General features: G+C 42.9%; 1 protein-coding gene across 1 annotated transcript; it reads left to right on the top strand.

The window, feature by feature from the left end:
* Window positions 1–476: 476 nt before the first annotated feature.
* arsj (arylsulfatase family, member J) lies at window positions 477–12511 on the top strand. Its single transcript, XM_083694986.1, has 2 exons — window positions 477–1393; window positions 10515–12511. Exons 1-2 carry the CDS (start codon window positions 1089–1091, stop codon window positions 11908–11910), a joined length of 1701 nt encoding a protein of 566 aa, XP_083551112.1. The 5' UTR covers window positions 477–1088; the 3' UTR covers window positions 11911–12511.
* Window positions 12512–19204: the final 6693 nt, after the last annotated feature.

Here is a 19204-nt window from a genome sequence, read left to right as displayed (position 1 = left end):
AAAGCATACTTGGACACCCAAGCAGGGAGTTGTACTACATGTATAGCCTGCATCAAAGAATGGTTGTAAAAATAATACAGACAACCAATGTTTCTATTTACAATAAGAGAGTATTTATCTCCCCAACACTGTTTCTGCAAGCCTTGTTACTGTTTCCGGAGCCAATCCATAAATCAAATGTTACTCTTTGCAGGGCTGGAAATTCAGAAAAGAGAAACATGCTGCTTCCCCCCCGGGAGGACACGAGAAAACAAATCAATGATATTCCCCATTGTGAGACTGTTGAATAGGTTTTATTTTTTCTAATCGTGTTATTTAATCAACTTGACACCAGGTTGATGCAAATGAACGTTTTTCTGCTCTATCCCACCACCACTTACATGTGTGGGCTGTGGAGAAAGACAGTGAGCGTGGTAGACAGAGATATCGTAGAGCAGTGTCTGTCCTGCATGGGTAAGCTCTTCTCTCAGCTTCTCCTTATGCTGTAGTGCAGTTGTGAAGCGCGAGGAGAGAGGAGAGAGCACACATGGATTTGCCCCGCGAGCTGGCACTGTACGCATTGCTGGCAGCTCGTGCAGGGAGGGTGGTTCATCAGAAGCAGACTCGCCGCTGAGAGGAGAACCACTTGGATGTATATTGAGGTCCACCACGAACTAGTGGAGTGTCACACATCCCAGAAGAATCATATGTGCAGGATTGATTTTAGGACCTTTGGAATGTGAAGCCTCACGTTCCTAGAGATTGACCACATTTAACGACAAGTCAGGTGGAGATCCTTCAATTGAAACGTCTTTTAAAACATCCCAACAGAAGATACACGTTTATCTTCAGCACAAATGCTGCGTTTTGCACAGAATGGATGTCAATGGGCTACGGTAGAAGAATAGGATACTGAGGACAATGCGAACCCAATTTCCAAGTGTTGCTGTTACCCCCGAACATGTGCAACGCGCCAAAGCACTCACGATTTGTCCGCTATGACAATCACATACTTTGTAGCCATCTGAAATGTAATCGACTATCCCTATGTTTACGAGAGTGGTTGCAATAATGTTTCGCATGAATTGATTTTGAAGTTGGCGATAAAGATGTTTCTCGCATGTGTCCTGGTGGGTTTATTCGCGTTTAGTTTACCAACATGGGGTTATCAAATGTCGTGGGAACATTGGAATGCCAATTTGCGGAAGAGACCGAACGAACTCGACAAACCCTCTACTCAGCCGCACATCATTTTCATCCTGGTTGATGATCAAGGCTTCCGGGACGTAGGGTACCATGGGTCCGAGATCAAAACGCCGACTCTCGACAGACTGGCAGCGGAGGGAGTGAAACTGGAGAATTACTATGTGCAGCCCCTCTGTAGCCCATCCAGGAGTCAATTAATGACTGGCAGGTACGTTTGACCCTGTCCATGTTTACTTTATTCTTCAGTTGAGGCTATTACGCTGAGGGGTGTTTCCTAATGCTGAAAGTCCAGTGACCAAGTAAGCTGTAACCTAGATGTCTGGTTATCTCTATTGTCGATCTCACATGATTTAAAGTAACTTCAAGCAATTATGCAAGGTCAAATGGCCAAAACCAATTTGTGTGTGGGATACATCATTGCAGATGACTGGTAGAGAGTGAATATTGGACTGTTTTGCAGTGGACTCTAAAGAATAAGCCCTGTGAAGCATCTCACTATTGAATGCAAGTGCATCATGACCTGAGTCTATGCAGACCTACAGTATGTTCTCAATACACTGATATGCATACCAAAGTAGGCCTATACAATATAAAGATGTTGGAGGCACCAGTGACTGCAGAAAATGTAATTCAAAGCAATTGTTTGATGTTAATGTTGCACTACAAAGATGCACGTCAGAAATAACAACTTAAATGTTTGCAAGTGGGGCAACTCTTGGCTTTTCCTAGCAACCACCTTGTGTTTTGGTCCGCAGAAGAAAACAATATAGATGTAGGCCTATTAGAGAACAGGGTGATTAAATCAGTGGCTTGATTGTGGTTTCACTTTGTAGTGTGCTTATGTTTCACATCAGCATTTTTTCTTGTTAACATGGTCTCCACAAGACTTCCCCAGAGTGCCTGCACCATCTGTTTCACTCCTTAGGAAATGGGAAGGGTAATGGGCACCTCTTTTGGTAGACCTCTGAGAAAATAATGAAAGAAGTACCCCCAACCTAGTCCACCTCACCATTCTTTTACAGTATAAAGCACTGGTAGCATCCATATAGAAATATACAGTGCCTATAGAAAGTCTACACCCCCTTTTAAAATGTTCACCTTTTGTTGCGCCAGAGCCTGGAATAGAAATATTATGATTTTTTCCCACTGATTTACACAGCCTACTGGACACTTTCAAAGTGAAAGAAAAAAAACAGAAGACCTGTTTCCAAAAGTCTACACCCCCTTGCTATGACTCTCCTAAAATTAGCCAAAATACAAATATTTATTCACCAAGTTACTCAATAAATTGAATTGAGTCCATCTGAGTGCAAGGATAATAGTTCATGTGATTTCATAATCAATATCTTTGTCTTTGTAAGGTCCTTGATTTAAATAGGAATCAATTACACACTGTGTTGATTAGGCTGTCACTACCAACTCAGCACATTTTTTCATTTTCTCTTGATCTTGAAAAACTTCTCAGTCTCTGCCGGTGACAACTATACCCATAACATGATGCAGCTACCACTATTCTTCACACATGGTGTGAAAATGGTGGTAGGTGTGCTGGATTTGCAATTAAATATGTGCACTCAATTCAACTTATTGAGTAACTTGTTGAAGGCATTTTTGTATTTGAGCACAGTTTAGGTGAGCCATAGCAAGGGGATGGTGACTTTTGCAAACAGGTCTTCTCAGTTTTTAATTTTAAATAAATGATTGGACATTTTCTGAAAGAAAGTGAAAGTGTTTCATTTTGAAAGTGTCCAGCAGGCTGTGTAAATCAGTGGGAAAAAAATAATAATTTGATGTATTTTGATTCCAGGCTCTGGGACGACAAAAGGTGAACATTTTGAAAGGGGGTGTAGACTCTCTATAGGCACTGTAGGTTTATATTAAATTACAGAAGGTGAGGAGAGGAGGTCTGTGGCAGTCAAAGAGGAGAATGAGGTCTGTGGAGGTCAAAGAGAAGATTGGAGGTCTGTGTCTGTGTGTGTGTGTTTGCCTGTGCATGTGTGTAACTCTAATACTGTTATAAGGACTATGGTTCCGTAGTGCACAATACAGTATGTATGGTTGGGAAACCAGACTGAATTGATTTACCCTCCATGCCTTGTGGTGGGACTGCAGCAGATGTCGACCATTGTCTGGTCAGTGATCCGTTCTATAGGTGCATTAAAATGTCAAGATGTTAATGCTTTCCCCCCTTTGTGGGCTGGTCTTACATGTTATTACAGAGAAGGAGGTTCTGGTCTTTAAGCTTTTTCTCTACTCCTGGCAAGTAGAGGCAAAAATTGAAACATGAGCATTTCAAAAGTGACTGTTGAGGTGCTTATCAGGTGGCTGGTTTGGCTGGTTGACATGGCAACCACCTGAATCTGACCTCTGCTGCATAATCTTAATGTAATCAAAAACATGTTTTTTTTTTTTTACCCCTATTGTAAATCACCTTGTTGCTCTACTGTGTGAAAAAAGTTGTGCTTTTCTCAACTGTCACCAGATGGACAGGTTGTCTTGCCTCATAAATATTCAGCACCACCCAGTGGACTGAGGTACTCTGACGGGTCAAAATGAACATCCAGATACCCTGGGGCATGTTGACATACAGTATATGGTAATGAAGTTCACAAGGGTAATGTCTGCAGCCTTTTTCTACTTTTTTCCCCATGGCACTGTGCATTGCAGGGAAGAGTGCTTTATTATTGTGTGAGGGAAATACCCTATCTCATCCACTATTTCAGTGTAAATATCGACTGGCAAAAGACCATAAAGGAGCAGTTCCACAGATCTATATTATATTAAGCCAGATTCTGGACTAAAGGTCCACCTAAAAGTCAGAAAACACTAATCCTAGAAATGTCCCCTGCTTCTACGACCATTCCCACACACTGTCACTGATCCTAAAAGTGAGGTATTGTTGAGGCAATGATAAAGTTTTGGGACTCATAGAGTTTTTCTGAATCTTTGACTATTAAAATGAGTGTCGTCTGACTCCCCCACCTTTGCTGTAACACAACACCTGGACACCAAAGAGGGGCCTAGCTCCCTCACCCATACATACACACTGGCCCACTGTCTCACTGATCAGTGACCTGCTGGCAGCATGCAAGACTGACCCAGCCACTGAAGCGCATAGGGGGCTCCTTTAAAATATCGGTTTTGGTCCTCACCTCTATGAACTCATTATGTTATCTAGACCGAGATATGGGAGAAATTGAGTCGTTAATGGAAAAGAGATGGGAGACGGACAAGCAAACATCTTTGTGCTGCTGTTCGCCATACAACAGTAAAGCACTTTAACCTCCCAGTGACGGGAGCTGGAGAACAGATTGCTACAGTACCTGACCCCTGGGTAGCTCAACATCAGTGCATCTCGACCTCTGGCTTTCCTCAGGCTGCGCTGGAAAGATTAGAGGTTTTAGCCAGAGATTTGCCTCATGTTCAGAGACAGCCCTTGAATTATTGTAGCCCTAAAACCCCATGAACTCTCACTGTACTCCCTGGTCTCCTGGAGAGGAGGAGAATTATACCAGGAGAGGCTACAGGTTACCTTGCTGGCAGCGGCGATGCTGCTCTTTAAAAGGGAAGATTGTGGGATATGTGTACGGAATATGTGTGTGACATGGCGAGACAATGGTTCGAGCTCCAAACCAGATTCCGTCAAATACCTCCACTTAAGACATGACCAATGAGGTAGTTTGGATAAAGGATTCTTTTGGAGAGTTTTGTAAACACACTTCTGGGGTGTCAAAGACGAGAATTTCACAGCTTGACAGACATGACAATCATTGCCCAGGCAAAGATGTGTGGCCTCTGTCAAAGGTTGTGTGCATGGATAGAGAGTAAGGCATTGACTAGGCTATAGACAGCTTACTTTCTTGGCTTGAACGTCACTGTTTTTTGGAAGGTTCACAACTCAAAAGGTGTTTGTCAGATAGCATTCAAAGATCTTGAATTGTTTGTTGTAACTTCACTGACACCCAGAGACATTGTCTTTTCCACATAGAAATATATAGACCCAATGTGACTAGTCTGAATACACATCATTGATTAAGGAGCCTTAAGATCTTTTCTCATCCATTCCTTTAAACACATTCTCTCTCTCTCCCTCCGTTTGCTCTCTAAGCCCTGCTTCCCAGGGGAGGGGGTGATCCAGCGGTCACACTTGAAAACCTGCCAAGCAGGAGAGATCAGTGTAAAGCTAAATTAAATGTTGTTATCAAAGGCCTACATCTGATGAACTGCCATCCATCAACAAACAAATGATTAGGAATGTGCCCCAGGGTCCATGGGCTTTGTGGAGCAGATCACTAGCAAGGATAGTGCTGGACTTAAGAGCGTGGACTCTATCAAACCACAGACAGAGTTGTCGTTTATTTGCTCAGCGCTACTCTTTTCCCCTTTACATCTCACCCCCCTCTGATCTCATCTTCCACTTCTTTAGCCCCCATGCTGTCTGTCCACAGTCGTCTCTGCTTCTCCTCTCACGCACCCATACCCTGTCGCTTCTATGAGCTGTCACTCTCTTTTGACCTTGCTCTTTCACCTCCACACTCACTCTATCCCTAAACACTGGTTTACAGAACAAATGAATAAACAATCAAGTGGATGGGTAAAGCTCATGCAATGAATGAGTGTGTGAGGAAGGGTATAAGAGAAGGTGTGAGGAAGGGTGTGGATGAGAGTGAAGGAATGACTCCTTGAAGAGATAGTATGGTAGAGAGGTTAAAGGGGACATTAGCCAAGTAGGGAGCAGAGAGAGATTGAAGGGGGTGGTGTGGAGATAGCAGCTGAATGAGAAGAGGAGGAGAAGGGAGGGAATGAGTGAGCAAGCCACACTGCTCCGAGGCTGAATTTGATTAACTACAGAGAGCTGAGGAGAGGCTGCTTATTGGAAACATATGTGGGAGGACGTGGAACACTAACATGGGCTGGCCCAGGCTCGGGCATGGTTTGGAACCTTCAGAGCCTGGTGGCTGTAGTGGCGAATGCACTTGCCTTGTGGGACACTGTGATTGCAATTGCACTTGGTGATTTATGTTTAATAGCGTGTGTGATTTGTTGGCCTTGTGATTACAGGGGTGTTTGAGATTGTAACTGTAATTTGATTTAGCCTCAGAATGTAATGGCCCTGTTTGAAAGTGAGTAAAAGTGGGCATTCATTCATTTCAGTCATTTTCATTGTCTACAATACACGTTATACAGTATGTACATTGCAATCCAGGGACAGTTGTTGGGCATGTAAAGTGAAGATGGCTGGCCCTTGACACTCAACCTTTGACCCTTGAGGTCTGTTCGTGCCATATAGGGTTCCATTGTGTGTCTGTAAATCAGCTGTACTTGACACAAGGTGGAGGGGAGGGGGTACATTTCTTGAAAATGGTCATTACTTCAGTCATGTCAAGAGCCCATAAAGACTAAAAGGCAGAACTATCCTTCAACCACTCCAGACACACACAGTGAAGTGAAGTGAAGGTTGCCCTGTTTCCCTGAAGACCCATTTCAAAGAGATATAGACCAGGAATTCCTGGGGTTCCACGTTGAACCAGTCCCCATCAAGATCTTGTGTTAAGATGACTGATCTGTGCAGGGATCACAGACTATGCGTAGCATAACATTCACATTACACGGCAGTAACCTTTTGGTATGCAAGAGCCAGCACCCCCAAGACTCTCAGGAGGGTTGGGATTATATGGTTAAAAACACACACACACACACACACACACACACACACACACACACACGCATCCATACTTTTTGTTTGCTGGATTTTTTTTTTTCTTGGTCTTTAAAATCGGAATAATAAGATGCTGGGTACATGTTGTGTCTTTTCTCTCAATCCTATTTTAGCCTTGGCTTTGACGTGGAGCTGGACAAATAAAAACAAATGAAGTGAAGGAATGGAAAATGGAATCTACTGTATGCACTGATAGAATGTATACAAAAGGTCCACATCTGGCAGACGGGAGATAATAGGCAGAGAACCTCCAAAAACAACGTTTTTATAGACATTAATAGGCAAATGAAGGGAGTAAACATGAATGTGTAATTGCTTGCGAAAAAGGCTTGTGAGAAATTACTTGTGATGGAAAATAAAGCATTTTACGCTTGCTCTGCATTTTATATCTAGCAATATAACATTTGTTGAGTCCTATGTTCCTCATAGGACAAGCATATATCCAATGGGGTGAATAGGTTCAGCTCTACCCTTGTCAAAGCCTATGAGCTGTCTCAGTGCCATGCTCCATGACAACCAAAATGCTTGCTTGATGGTGTCTCTCTACCCCAAGACAGATGTTAGTTTTCCCTCTTCTCTTTTTCCCATCCCTGTATTGGTTCAGGGATTAGTTAGGATTCATATTGCCTTATCTAATGACATTCAGTCAGCAAAACAATGCATCCTCTTTCCCCCAGTGTGTTTGTTGTGGGGTTGTGGAGACCCCCCTCCCAAGACCACCAGCTGATGGGAAACCATCCCAGCCCCACATGAAACCAACACTCTGGCTCCGGCTCCCTTTAGGGTCCATGGTTGTTTAGCATAAGAGCCTCTCATTTTAAATTTGACTGCCGTTTGGACTTCAGAGAAAGGATTATTTCTGATCATAGTAATCTTTAGCCTAATCTTTTGTTTTTAAGTCAAGTTTTAAATCGCACGCCTGAAATCATGCCATTCATCAGAAGATCCTAGGATCCGTTTGGAGTTTTTCCCTTTTGGCGCTTCCTCCCCCTTAGAATACATTAGCAAAAGATCTTAGGGTTTGCTTACCATATGTTGGGTACTAGTATGATAATGACCCCTTCCATGCTCATTGAATGTAAGTACAGTGTAATACAGTCTGATAGAGAGAAGGAACAAGCAACACTCCAAACTACCACAGGTGTGTTATGAGCATTGTAGTCATAGTGACTGGCGTTCAGACACATCTGCCATGCAGCGGTGTAGGAGGAGGTCCTCCACGTGTTCAGTTGTTCACTGAGGCAGCCTGCCGGCCGGCCTCCTCGCACATTCTGTACTGTACTGAAGGGACCCTGGCAGAGAGAGAGCTCCATTACCTTCACTCCCTTGTCTCCAGGGGTCCATTAGCTAATCCCATGCAAATACACACACACAGAGTCACACACAGACATGCTTGCGCGCGCACACACACACACACACACACACACACACACACACACACACACATTCACACTCACACAGAAACAAGCACACATGCACAGACATACAAATACAAGCACAAATTCCAGTTTACAAATCCTGGTAAGCATCTATCTGACAATTTAATGTTGTGTAAAAACTTGAAGTGAGTTATTTTGGAAAGCAACCAATCAGTCTGAAACATCTAAGAATGTCTCATCAACTAAACAAAACCTCTCTCTGTTTCTCTAGGTAATCATAAGCAGTTTCCTTTAATATCTATTGTTTGCTATTACATAGAGGAAGGTGATTCTTATTTGTGCTTATTTGCGGCTCCAGGATATGCAAAGAAAGACATGCAAATACTTGCATGAAAGGGCGCCAGTGTTTGAATAAATTAATGTTTGATGTTGTAGATTTATTGAAAGTGTAGGACGATAACCAACCCAGCTGTGCTGTGTGAAGCAGATGTGTTTGTGTGTGTGTATGTGTGTGTGTGTGTGTGTATGTGTGTGTGTGTGTGTGTGTGTGTGTGTGTGTGTGTGTGTGTTCCCTGGCTTTCCTCCAATTGATGCATCCATTCCTAAAGCTCACACCATGCTCTTATTTTCTCTACTTCTCCCCAGTGAGGAGTTGCCTGTTTGCCACTGGCTGCAGGAGAGAAAGAGGGATGAGGGGGGAGAGGGAGGGAGAAGGAGAGGGATTTAAGGAGTCTGGCTTTCTCTAAAAGAAGGAGAGGCAGACTGCAATGAAATCAGTGGTATTTTTACCTTGTTTTTTTCTACTGCTGAGACATACTCCGAAGTCCCAGGTTACTGCACTTCCATGCCAAGACAGGTCGTCACCTATAAGCATTGGAGGACAAGGTTTAAAAGAGTGCCTTTGTGAAGGTAGCATGGCTTTCTACATCAGATTACTAAGTCCTCCCTTAGCTGCTTTAAGTGCTCAATTCAATCAAACCCGCATTGCAGTGTTTACAAACATACCTTTTTTCATATAGTCATATTTAATGTTTTGTGCAGTCTGCCTCCAGTTTTTAGAGTAAGACTGTTTTGTTTGAGTCTAGCCTATTTTATTGATGTTTAGATTCATTATGGACTTTGCTTTGTCTATTGGTAGGACCAGGGAGAGGGTAAACCATGTAAATGGACATGGGCTTCTTTTGAAACGTATTTTTGAAACTCAGTACTCTGTCAGTCTCACATCACCAGAGATGTAAAGACACCAAGGCAAAGTCAATACAAGTCATCTCTTGTTTCCAAGATCGCCACAATATTTCACCTATTAGTTGCAGGTCACAGCCACATTTCCTGGCATGTCTTGAATAGCAGGTTTTCTTTTTTGACCCACTGCTCTGGGCACCCACTACCACGACCATGACCACTACATCCTCTGCCATATTGCTTTTGGACATCTCCTATCTAATATCACTATGCACTTGGGTTGCCAGTGTGGACTGAGTACTCGTCTGTCAGTTTCAACCTGTTTTCTTTGGACTAAGTCCATTGTAATTGGAATTAGATTGAATAATACATGTATACTCCTTTATATAGAGCTTTTTCTGTGCCGACTCATTGCATTCAAATGGTCTGTGAAAGCATTCATTGTGGAGAAAAAGAGGTAATCTGTCGTTTTATAAATTTAAACCGGATTACCAAGACCTTAGGACAGTGTTTGGTTTATTTTATTGTATGTCTTACAGTAGCATGTTGAAATTGTATAAATATTCTCCACTGTAGCCTATTTCCTTTTCCAGACCAATTTGTGTGCACCTTGTGTAGCATTAGTCTTCACAATTCAACTATAGAATTAAGAGGAAGCAAATTCACAGTTTAGGAAGCATGGTCAACTGGTGAATGTCAAATAGTAGAGGAAAGAAAAGTCATAAGGTCATGAGCAGTGACATACAGTATGTCATGGAATAAATACTGTATTCCATATTATATTTAACTGCAACTGTAAACAAATGTTTTATGCTGACGAGTTTTTCATCCTGAATCTTAGGGTGTTTGGCTCCCTTTTCAAAGTCTGGCTTCTCTCAAGTTCTCTCAAACAACCTATTCAATTCTTCATTGGCCTTGGTTAGGCATGGGTTACTGTTAAAATATGTTTTTTGACAACTGAATTTGTAAGCAATAACAAACAAGTAATAATATGTGTTATGTGAAGACAATTTTATTGATTGATACCATTTCATCTCTTCCTTTCTCAGGTACCAGATCCACACTGGCCTCCAGCACTCCGTCATCCGTCCCACCCAGGCCAACTGTCTGCCTCTGGAGAACGTCACCCTGCCCCAGAAGCTGAGGCAGGCAGGCTACGCCACCCACATGGTGGGCAAGTGGCACCTGGGCTTCTACAAGCGCGGCTGCATGCCCACCCAGCGTGGCTTCGACACCTTCTTTGGCTCCCTGCTGGGCAGTGGTGACTACTACAGCCATTATAAATGTGACGGTCCTGGCATGTGTGGCTATGACCTGTATGAGGGGGAGGAGGCAGCCTGGGAACAGGATAGGGGCCTCTACTCAACCTTGATGTACACCCAGAAAGCTGTGGACATCTTGGCCAATCACAACCCTCGAAGGCCTCTCTTCCTCTACCTGGCCTACCAGGCGGTCCACTCTCCTCTGCAGGTGCCTGCACGCTACCTGGAGCGCTACAAGTCCATCCCCAATCTGCACCGCCGCAAGTACGCTGCAATGGTGTCATGTCTCGACGAGGCCATCCACAACATCACTCTGGCGCTCAAACGCTATGGTTACTACGACAACACTATCCTGGTATACTCTTCTGACAACGGGGGCCAGCCGCTAGTCGGGGGGAGCAACTGGCCCCTCAGAGGGTGTAAGGCCACCTACTGGGAGGGGGGCATCCGGGCGGTGGGCTTCGTCCACAGCCCTCTGCTGGTAAACAAAGGCACACGCTGCAGGGCACTGGTGCACATCACAGACTGGTTCCCCACCCTGGTAACACTGGGCGAGGGCACACTGGACGAGGATCTGAACCTGGATGGGTATGATGTATGGGAGGCCATCAGCGAGGGCCGGCCGTCACCACGACAGGACATCCTCCACAACATCGACACCATCTACACCAAGGCCAAGAATGGCTCCTGGAAGGCTGGCTATGGCCTCTGGAACACGGCCATCCGTGCTGCCCTCAGGGTGGGCCACTGGAAGCTTCTGACAGGGGTCCCTGGTTACAGTGACTGGGTCCCTCCACAGACCTTCTCCAACCAGCTGCTGACCAACCGCTGGCACAACGAACGTGTTCGCTGGGACCGGGGAAAGTCTGTCTGGCTGTTCAACATCACGGCAGATCCATATGAGAGAGTGGACCTGTCACTACGCTACCCACACATAGTGAAGAAGATGCTTATGCGGTTAGCACAGTACAATAGGACAGCAGTGCCAGTGCGCTACCCGCCCAAAGACTCCCGCTCCAACCCTCAGTTTAACGGAGGGGTTTGGGGACCCTGGTACAAGGATGAAGAGGACAAGGATGAGAATGACAGGGAGAATAACCTCCTCACCAACCACCTGGCCAAGAAGAGAAAGAAGAAGAAAGCAAATAAGAAGAGGAAGCTAAAAAGGAAGGTGGAAGAATAGTCTTTTTTGAGTGTTGTGACTGTTTTGTTGTCTAAAGACTTTCAGATGGTCAAATCTCAGGGATTGACACATTCCGTTTTACAGGATTGTCCTGCTCACAACATTATTGGACTGAAGGTTTGAGGTAGTTGGAGACAGCTGACAAATGGACCTAGATTAGTTTCAGTGAGTAATGTTGGCCTAGGAAGAGACCCACTTCAATCACTACTGTTAAAGCCCCAACAACTAAGACCTCAGACTGTGTGTTAGGTGGGGCATTTGAAGAATGTTTATTTTTCTAGTTTTTATTGCATGCTTGAACTTTTGTGACATTAAGAAAGTAAATGGATTAAACTTTGCAGACATCGCCATATTTTTGGGTGAAAGAAAAAAGATAAATAACATAGTTCTATTATATTAACTGTAGATTGCAGTGTTGCAAGATAATGGAAACAGATGTAGGATTTATATCTGATAGTGAAGTAAGATTAACATTTGTTGTTTTATGAGCACAGTCTGTCTGAATTTAATTATGTATGTTTTCCCCCCTTTTGTCTGGTCTGGCACCAGTTCAACTTGAATGTAAAACAAACTAACAAAATAAAACCCCTGAGGCAGATTACATTTACATTTCTCTCTCTCTCTCTCATATATACAGTGCCTTCTGAAAGTATTCAGTCCCCTTCACTTTTTCCACATTTTGTTGTGTTATAGACTCAATTTAAAATGGATTTTTTTTTAAATTAAAAGAATTTGCCATCAATCCACACACAATAATAATAAAACACGTTTTTTTTTTAATTTCAGGAAATTAAAATGTAAATACATAAATACCTCATGTACATAAGTATTCAGACCCTTTGCTATGACACTCTTAAAATGAGCTAAAATGCAAAAATGTCATCAACAAATCACTCAATAAGTTGAATTGAGTCCATCTTTAATGCAAGGATAATAGTTCATATCATTTTGGAATGAATATCTTTGTTTTTATAGGGTCTCTGATTTGCATAGGAATCAATTACACACTGCGAAGATTAGGATGTCACTACCAACTCAGCAAATTTCATAATTTTCTCTTGATCCTGACAAACTCCCCAGTCCCTGCTGGTGACAATACCCATAACTTGATGTAGCTACCACTATTCTTCACACGAGAGATGGTGCAGAAACTGCATTGCATGTGCTGGATTTGCACCAAACTTAATGCTTTGTAGTAAAACCAAATAAACACATTTCCAGCCACTTTCTTTGCTGTATCACTTGACACAATTATTATTAGATTATTTTCCATGAAGGGATTCTTTTTGGCCACTTGGTTATAGACCGAGATATAGATAGAGTGACTGAGATGATGTTGCCCCATCAACTGTGCTTTTTCCTCTCCACCATTCAACTTTGTAGATTTTTGTAAGTCTCCCCAGGCCTCAGGGTCGCATTCCTGAGCAGTTTTGTTCCTCTCCATTTGCTCAGTTTGTAATGACAACCTGATCCACACAGTGTGTAATTGATTCCTATGCAAATCAGAGACCCTATAAAAACAAAGATATTAATTCCAAAATTACATGAACTATTATCCTTGCATTAAGATGGACTCAATTCAACTTATTGAGTGATTTGTTGATGACATTTTGCTAATTTTAAGAGTGTCATAGCAAAGGGTCTGAATACTTATGTACATGAGGTATTTCTGTATTTCAATTTTAATAAATTTACTGATAAAAACCTGTTTTCGCTTTGTCATTCCGGGTTATTGTGTGTGAATTGATGGCAAATTATTTTTATTTAATCCATTTTAAATTGAGTCTGTAACACAACAAAATGTGGAAAAAGTGACAGGGTCTGAATACTTTACGAAGGCACTGTATATATAGACATTTTTATCAGACCCAATTTTCTCATATTTTGGCGACAGTCAATGTTTTTGTGACAAGAAAAGTGTTGAAAACTGCTGTAGTCTTTGCAGTTGCTGGCACGTGGCTACTTAGTACCTTTTATTTAAGTGGAAAATACTATAAAGCTGAATCTGGCAAGCAAGCTGGGCAGAGTTAACTCCTTTGTTGCTGAGCTAAGGAAGGCCAGATTAATCAATTTCAGCAGTGTTCAAGGGAAAACTGAAATTATTTGTGGAGCGACTCACATGGGATGGGCAGGGGAACATAATCAGTCAAACAAGATTTCATCAGTTTCTGTTGCTTGGTGCTGCCAATACATATGCATACACATATGAACAAAAGTACAAATTGTGATGACTGAGGTGCACAATTGTTCTTCTAAATACTAAAAAAGAGAGTGTTGCTTTTAGTTTTATTTGCACTTTATGGCCCAATCAGTCATTTTAATGATGCTAAATGCCCCTAAAAGCTTTATACAATGCCTAATAATAGTTACACAACAATTTAGCTTGTCGTTAAATGTGTTTTGTTGATAAGTGTTGCTCTCTACATGCAATCAACATGTCTGGGTTGCACTATGCAAGCCAAAGTGTTGGTTGCTACAGTATTACCAGTTTCTCCATTCAGATGCATGTAATTCCCAGTTCCCACTGCAATCTATAGTTCCAGACGATGAAACAAATAGCAACAGATACTTTCAAATCAAATCCTATTCACTATTCGGAAAAGCCCACACAGTCTTCATGACTGCATCCCTACCACACTACCACCACACAACTGGAGCCCCAGTTGGAGAGAGGGCTTGCCGATGGAAACCATGCCAGGGTGTACAGTACTTTCCTCCCAAACAGACCACCCTAGCTCTCTCAACTGTGACTGGTGCCAAATCATGACCTCAAACTACTTCACATCAATCCCCTCCACTGTGGATTAAGCAGGGCTGAGTGGCTGAGCTCAGATGAAGATGGCTCCTCTTGACCATGACTACTGTAAATCCACAGCAGGTGAGAGTGAGATCTTGTTACAGTATTTATTCTACAAAATGTTTAACCCCTGGATCAAATTGATTGGTGTCTGATGAACACTTTCTACTCATGGGAAGCAGATTTTACGGGGCACACTTTTATCCATGTATGTGCCTGTTTGGGTCCCATGGGCTTTAGAGGCTGCCTGCTAGATTTGGACCCCTCTGTCATGAATTGAACAGGTTAAGCATAGCTTCACTGACAAAGAGCTTCTATATAAAACACTAACTTGAGTTGAGGGAAGATGGTGCATGATGTGTAACGTACCACGGAGGAGAATTACCACAGATCAGATTCTTATTTTGCAGGGTGCTGCTGAATCCTCAGCCTCCTGGAACTCATTTTGCCAGTGAAACAATTTAAACCACAACTTTCTCTTGAGAAACCACATTGGATTTTGGATAATACAATCTCTTTTGAGAAAAATCCTTCCCGTAATTGAGTTGGTAAAGCAATATATCAACAGCATCCTCCTGGAACACTCATAATGTCCATTTACACTTACTGTATTTGAAATAGTATGAAAGTCTTTAAAGAATTGTGTAATAGTCTATAACACTTTGATCTATGTTAAGGGTTGTAAACGGTTTTAAGAAGATTTTTCATTCAGCACCCGTGTGAACAGTCATATGTATGGTTTGGGTTTCCGCATGATCAGGGTGCAAATTAGCCGAATAATATGTAGCCGTGAGGATAGAGAAGGCAAGATTGACTGCCAAGAATTACATTTGAGCATGATGAGTCAGCTAAGCTTGTGTTATAACCCTTCTCTCTCCACATCCAAGTGATGAAAGATGATAGAAATAATGGGCAGCTGTTGTCCAAGGAAAAGACTCATACATAACAGATATGTAATCCGTGAAAGGTCTCTTCAATGTAACCTAAAACGGCAAACAATTGGCACTTGCAGTGCAAGCACACAGATAGCATAGCACATGTCTGCACTTCAAAATTTCTTGGCAGAAGTGTCACATTCCACCCATGATAGGTAATGGAGTTCTTGTTCACATTAAATATGGTCCCACTCATATTTGTCAATGGTGTAATGGGAAGCTCCTCCCGGGAAGTGACTTACAGTAGAGGTCAGTGATTGATGTGTCAGGATGTTACATCTATTGCCTGTGGGAACAGGAGCTGTCGTGCTTTGTTATGGTGGGAAGTGGGACACACACACACACACACACACACACACACACACACACACACACACACACACACACACACACACACACACACACACACACACACACAAACACAAACTCAGCATGTGTCATACCTTCTGGAAAGACATGCTGTTCTCTTGTGATTACAGCTCCCAAGGCACAACTAAGAGTTAAGGCAAATATTAGCAGTGACATTTATTGGTCCCCATGAGGAGATAACCCCTGTGTGTGTGTGTGTGTGTGAGCGTGCGTGCGTGCGTGCGTGTGTGCGTGCATATAAGAAAGAGAGAGAATCCCCCTCGCTCTGTATTCTGTTGGCTGGGTGTGGCAAAGAAGCAGACATGGGGATTTCCTGTAATGAGCAATTTCACTCATGCACAACTGGAACTCTTCTTGGCAGCTACTAGAGGTCCAGCCCTCTTTCTTTCTCCAATTTCTATTACACTTCTCTCTGCACCACTCTCCCTTTTCTGCTCTTACTCCTCTTTTCACTCACCTCTCCCTCTTTTCCTGGTCCTTCCCTGTGTCTTTATCTCTCTTTCTACCAAGTTTCTTTATCCCTCTCAACACTTACTGGAATGTCCCTGCTTTCCATCTGTTCCCCCTCTCTCTGTCTTTTCATCCCCCAGTGTCTTGTCTCTCCCTTCTCCCCCCACTCTCCCTCTCTCACACAGGTCTGGGCCTGTATCTGTGTTAGTGCTCCAGCTATGCTGTCAGGTTGAACATTGCTCAACTGAGGCCCCAACCCCAGCCCCTGGGCAGCCCAATGGACCTATCCATCTCTCAGCAGCCCTGAGTCACCCAGCCTCCTGACCAAACGCCTGCTCCACTCACAGAGAGCTGAGCCCCAGCCAACCCTGGAGCCCCTCTCCTCCCATCCAGAAAACACCAAGACACAGGAGGATTTCCCCAGTCCCTTGACCACAGTGCACTGAACCACAGCCCAGGCCAATCTATACAAGACTACACCCTCTACCCTGAATCCACCGTGGTTCATAGCTCAGGGAGAATAGAATAAGCATACAATAAGTCCTATTCTCTAAGATTTGATGTCTTCCTGTAACTTGATTGGAAGGTCACTTAATGAGGCTAGGTGGGGAATAACATTATTTTCTTCTCTTGTACTATTGTGAATACAGAAACAAGTGCTTGGTGTGCAATGATGTGATGTGTGACCTCTTTTCTAACCTGAGCCATCCCTTGACTATGACCACTACCCATAGATGACAATGGAAGTCAGGCCAGTCTAAGAAAGGGTGGAACAAGCATGATTCCCAGGCTGAAAGACAGAATGGAAGACATTGTTTTTCTTGCCATATGGACAATGATGTAACCTCCCTGTTTGATGAATCACTCAGTTTCTAAAACACACTTACTGTAAACACTGTATGTCCATAGAGACAGCCCCAATCATACAAAGATGAAGTAATTCACATTTATACTTGCTAATGTATTATATTAGAATGATAGGCATATGCATGTAAACATGCAATCAGACCTCACACACCTTGATTGACAGAGTACCCTCTTCACAAGTCTTTCATTATTTCTCACCCAAATAATGTGTATGATATTGTCTTCCTGTGTTACTCTGTCATTATGTATGAAACACAAACAGAAAGAAGACTGCTAGCCTGACAGCGACGGGCTTGGGATATTTTTGGGCTTCAGTGGTACTCCTGATGAAGTAGCTTTTCATTATTTAGGGTTAGGGTTAAGGTAGCACACATGCTACTAATAAAGGACAAGAGGATGAGTCAACGTCCACAAACAAATTAGTAAAACACCAGAATGTTATTAACTGACTGCTGTATTATACAGCAGGTACAGAATGGTGTGTATGCTGTGCGTGTGTGTGTGTGTGTGTGTGTGTGTGTGTGTGTGTGTGTGTGTGTGTGTGTGTGTGTGCGTGTACCCTACAGTTCAGGTTGCTCTGGAGGTGAGTGGTGTGTCAGCGTCCCACAGTGTGTCCACCCTTCACACCATTCAGACAAGAACCACTCAGGAGTAGCGTTACCTCTTAAGTGCGAGACAGAGAGAGTGAGAGAGAGAGAGAGAATAGGGAAAAGTGGAGTGACAGCCCTCCAAAGATATTAGCAGCATGGACGGCAGGCAGGATGGAAGGAACAATCGCTTCCTCATCATTCCTCTTGCATGGAGTCATTTAAACGATTCAGCTGTTCACCTTCCTGGGAGTGTCCCAACACTCTGATAGCTTCCTTTCTTCATCTTCTTTCCTTCACAGCCACTTATGGCTGAAAGGAATGGGTAGGTTTCCACAGTAATGACTCAACCTATCCAGCTGTCGCATATCAGTGTTCATAAGGGAAATTGGAGACAACGAAAGAAGGCTATTCTCACTATTTGGACACAGCTAGTCTACAATGGTAAGCTGAAATCCCCCCCAAATGGCCCCATATAGGATCTCCTCTCCATTCTTTCCACTCCTAAGAAGTAGAAGGCCTTTTCCTTTTAATGACGAGACCGTGCAGTGGAGCACTTACAGGCCGATCCCTCCTGGGTCCTGGTTGGCTCTCGTTGACCTTCACACACAACCAGATGGAGAGATTAGAGACACTCTACTTTTGTCAAATTTTATTTTAAGTTAGTCCACATGCTCTCTACACACTAAGCAAAAATGTGCTGCTATTAAATGTTATATCATATGAAATTATTTGTCACGTTTCACTATTCATTTTAATGATTGTAGATGTGGTGCTTTGGAAATTCTACAGTTTGCATACTAGCTCACATTTATATGAGACCACCTATGAGAGAAGGCTTGAATGTGAGAAAAGTATACTTTTTTTATGCCAAACCGTCAATCATTCTTTATATGGTAGTTTGGTTGTTCTGCTGTGAAGAATGTGTACGATGTATACTTATCAGTGTCAAAATATGAGGGATGACACTTCATAATAAAACATTCACATACATCTTCAATTAAACCATTTTTGTTGTATTACTTTATCATACAATAATTGTATTGTATAGTCAATGCTGTTTCCATTTACACTACATAGAAACTGTCCCCCCAGGGTTCATAGCTTCAGCTGAATGGATTACATGAATGCATATGGCATGTGGTTGGTAGCCCTGATGTGTAAATAAATAGGATGTTTGACTGACTTGCCCTGTTTATCCTGTAATAAATGATTCAAATCCCTTTCTCACATGGTGAAGGTCTGGCCATAGCTTGACATTCTGCTCTGTTACCTTTGTGTGTGTGACA

This window comes from Argentina silus, assembly GCF_951799395.1.
Source record: "Argentina silus genome assembly, chromosome: 1".
Classification (NCBI taxonomy): domain Eukaryota; kingdom Metazoa; phylum Chordata; class Actinopteri; order Argentiniformes; family Argentinidae; genus Argentina; species Argentina silus.
The sequence above is the reverse complement of the archived record's forward strand: the minus strand, read 5'-3'. Positions and strand labels throughout refer to the sequence as shown.

Coding starts and splice junctions, on each gene's coding strand:
- arsj (XM_083694986.1), top strand. CDS start 1,089: ATGTTTCTCGCATGTGTCCTGGTGGGTTTATTCGCGTTTAGTTTACCA. Junction 1,394..10,514: donor AGTCAATTAATGACTGGCAG/GTACGTTTGACC, acceptor TTCCTTTCTCAG/GTACCAGATCCACACTGGCC.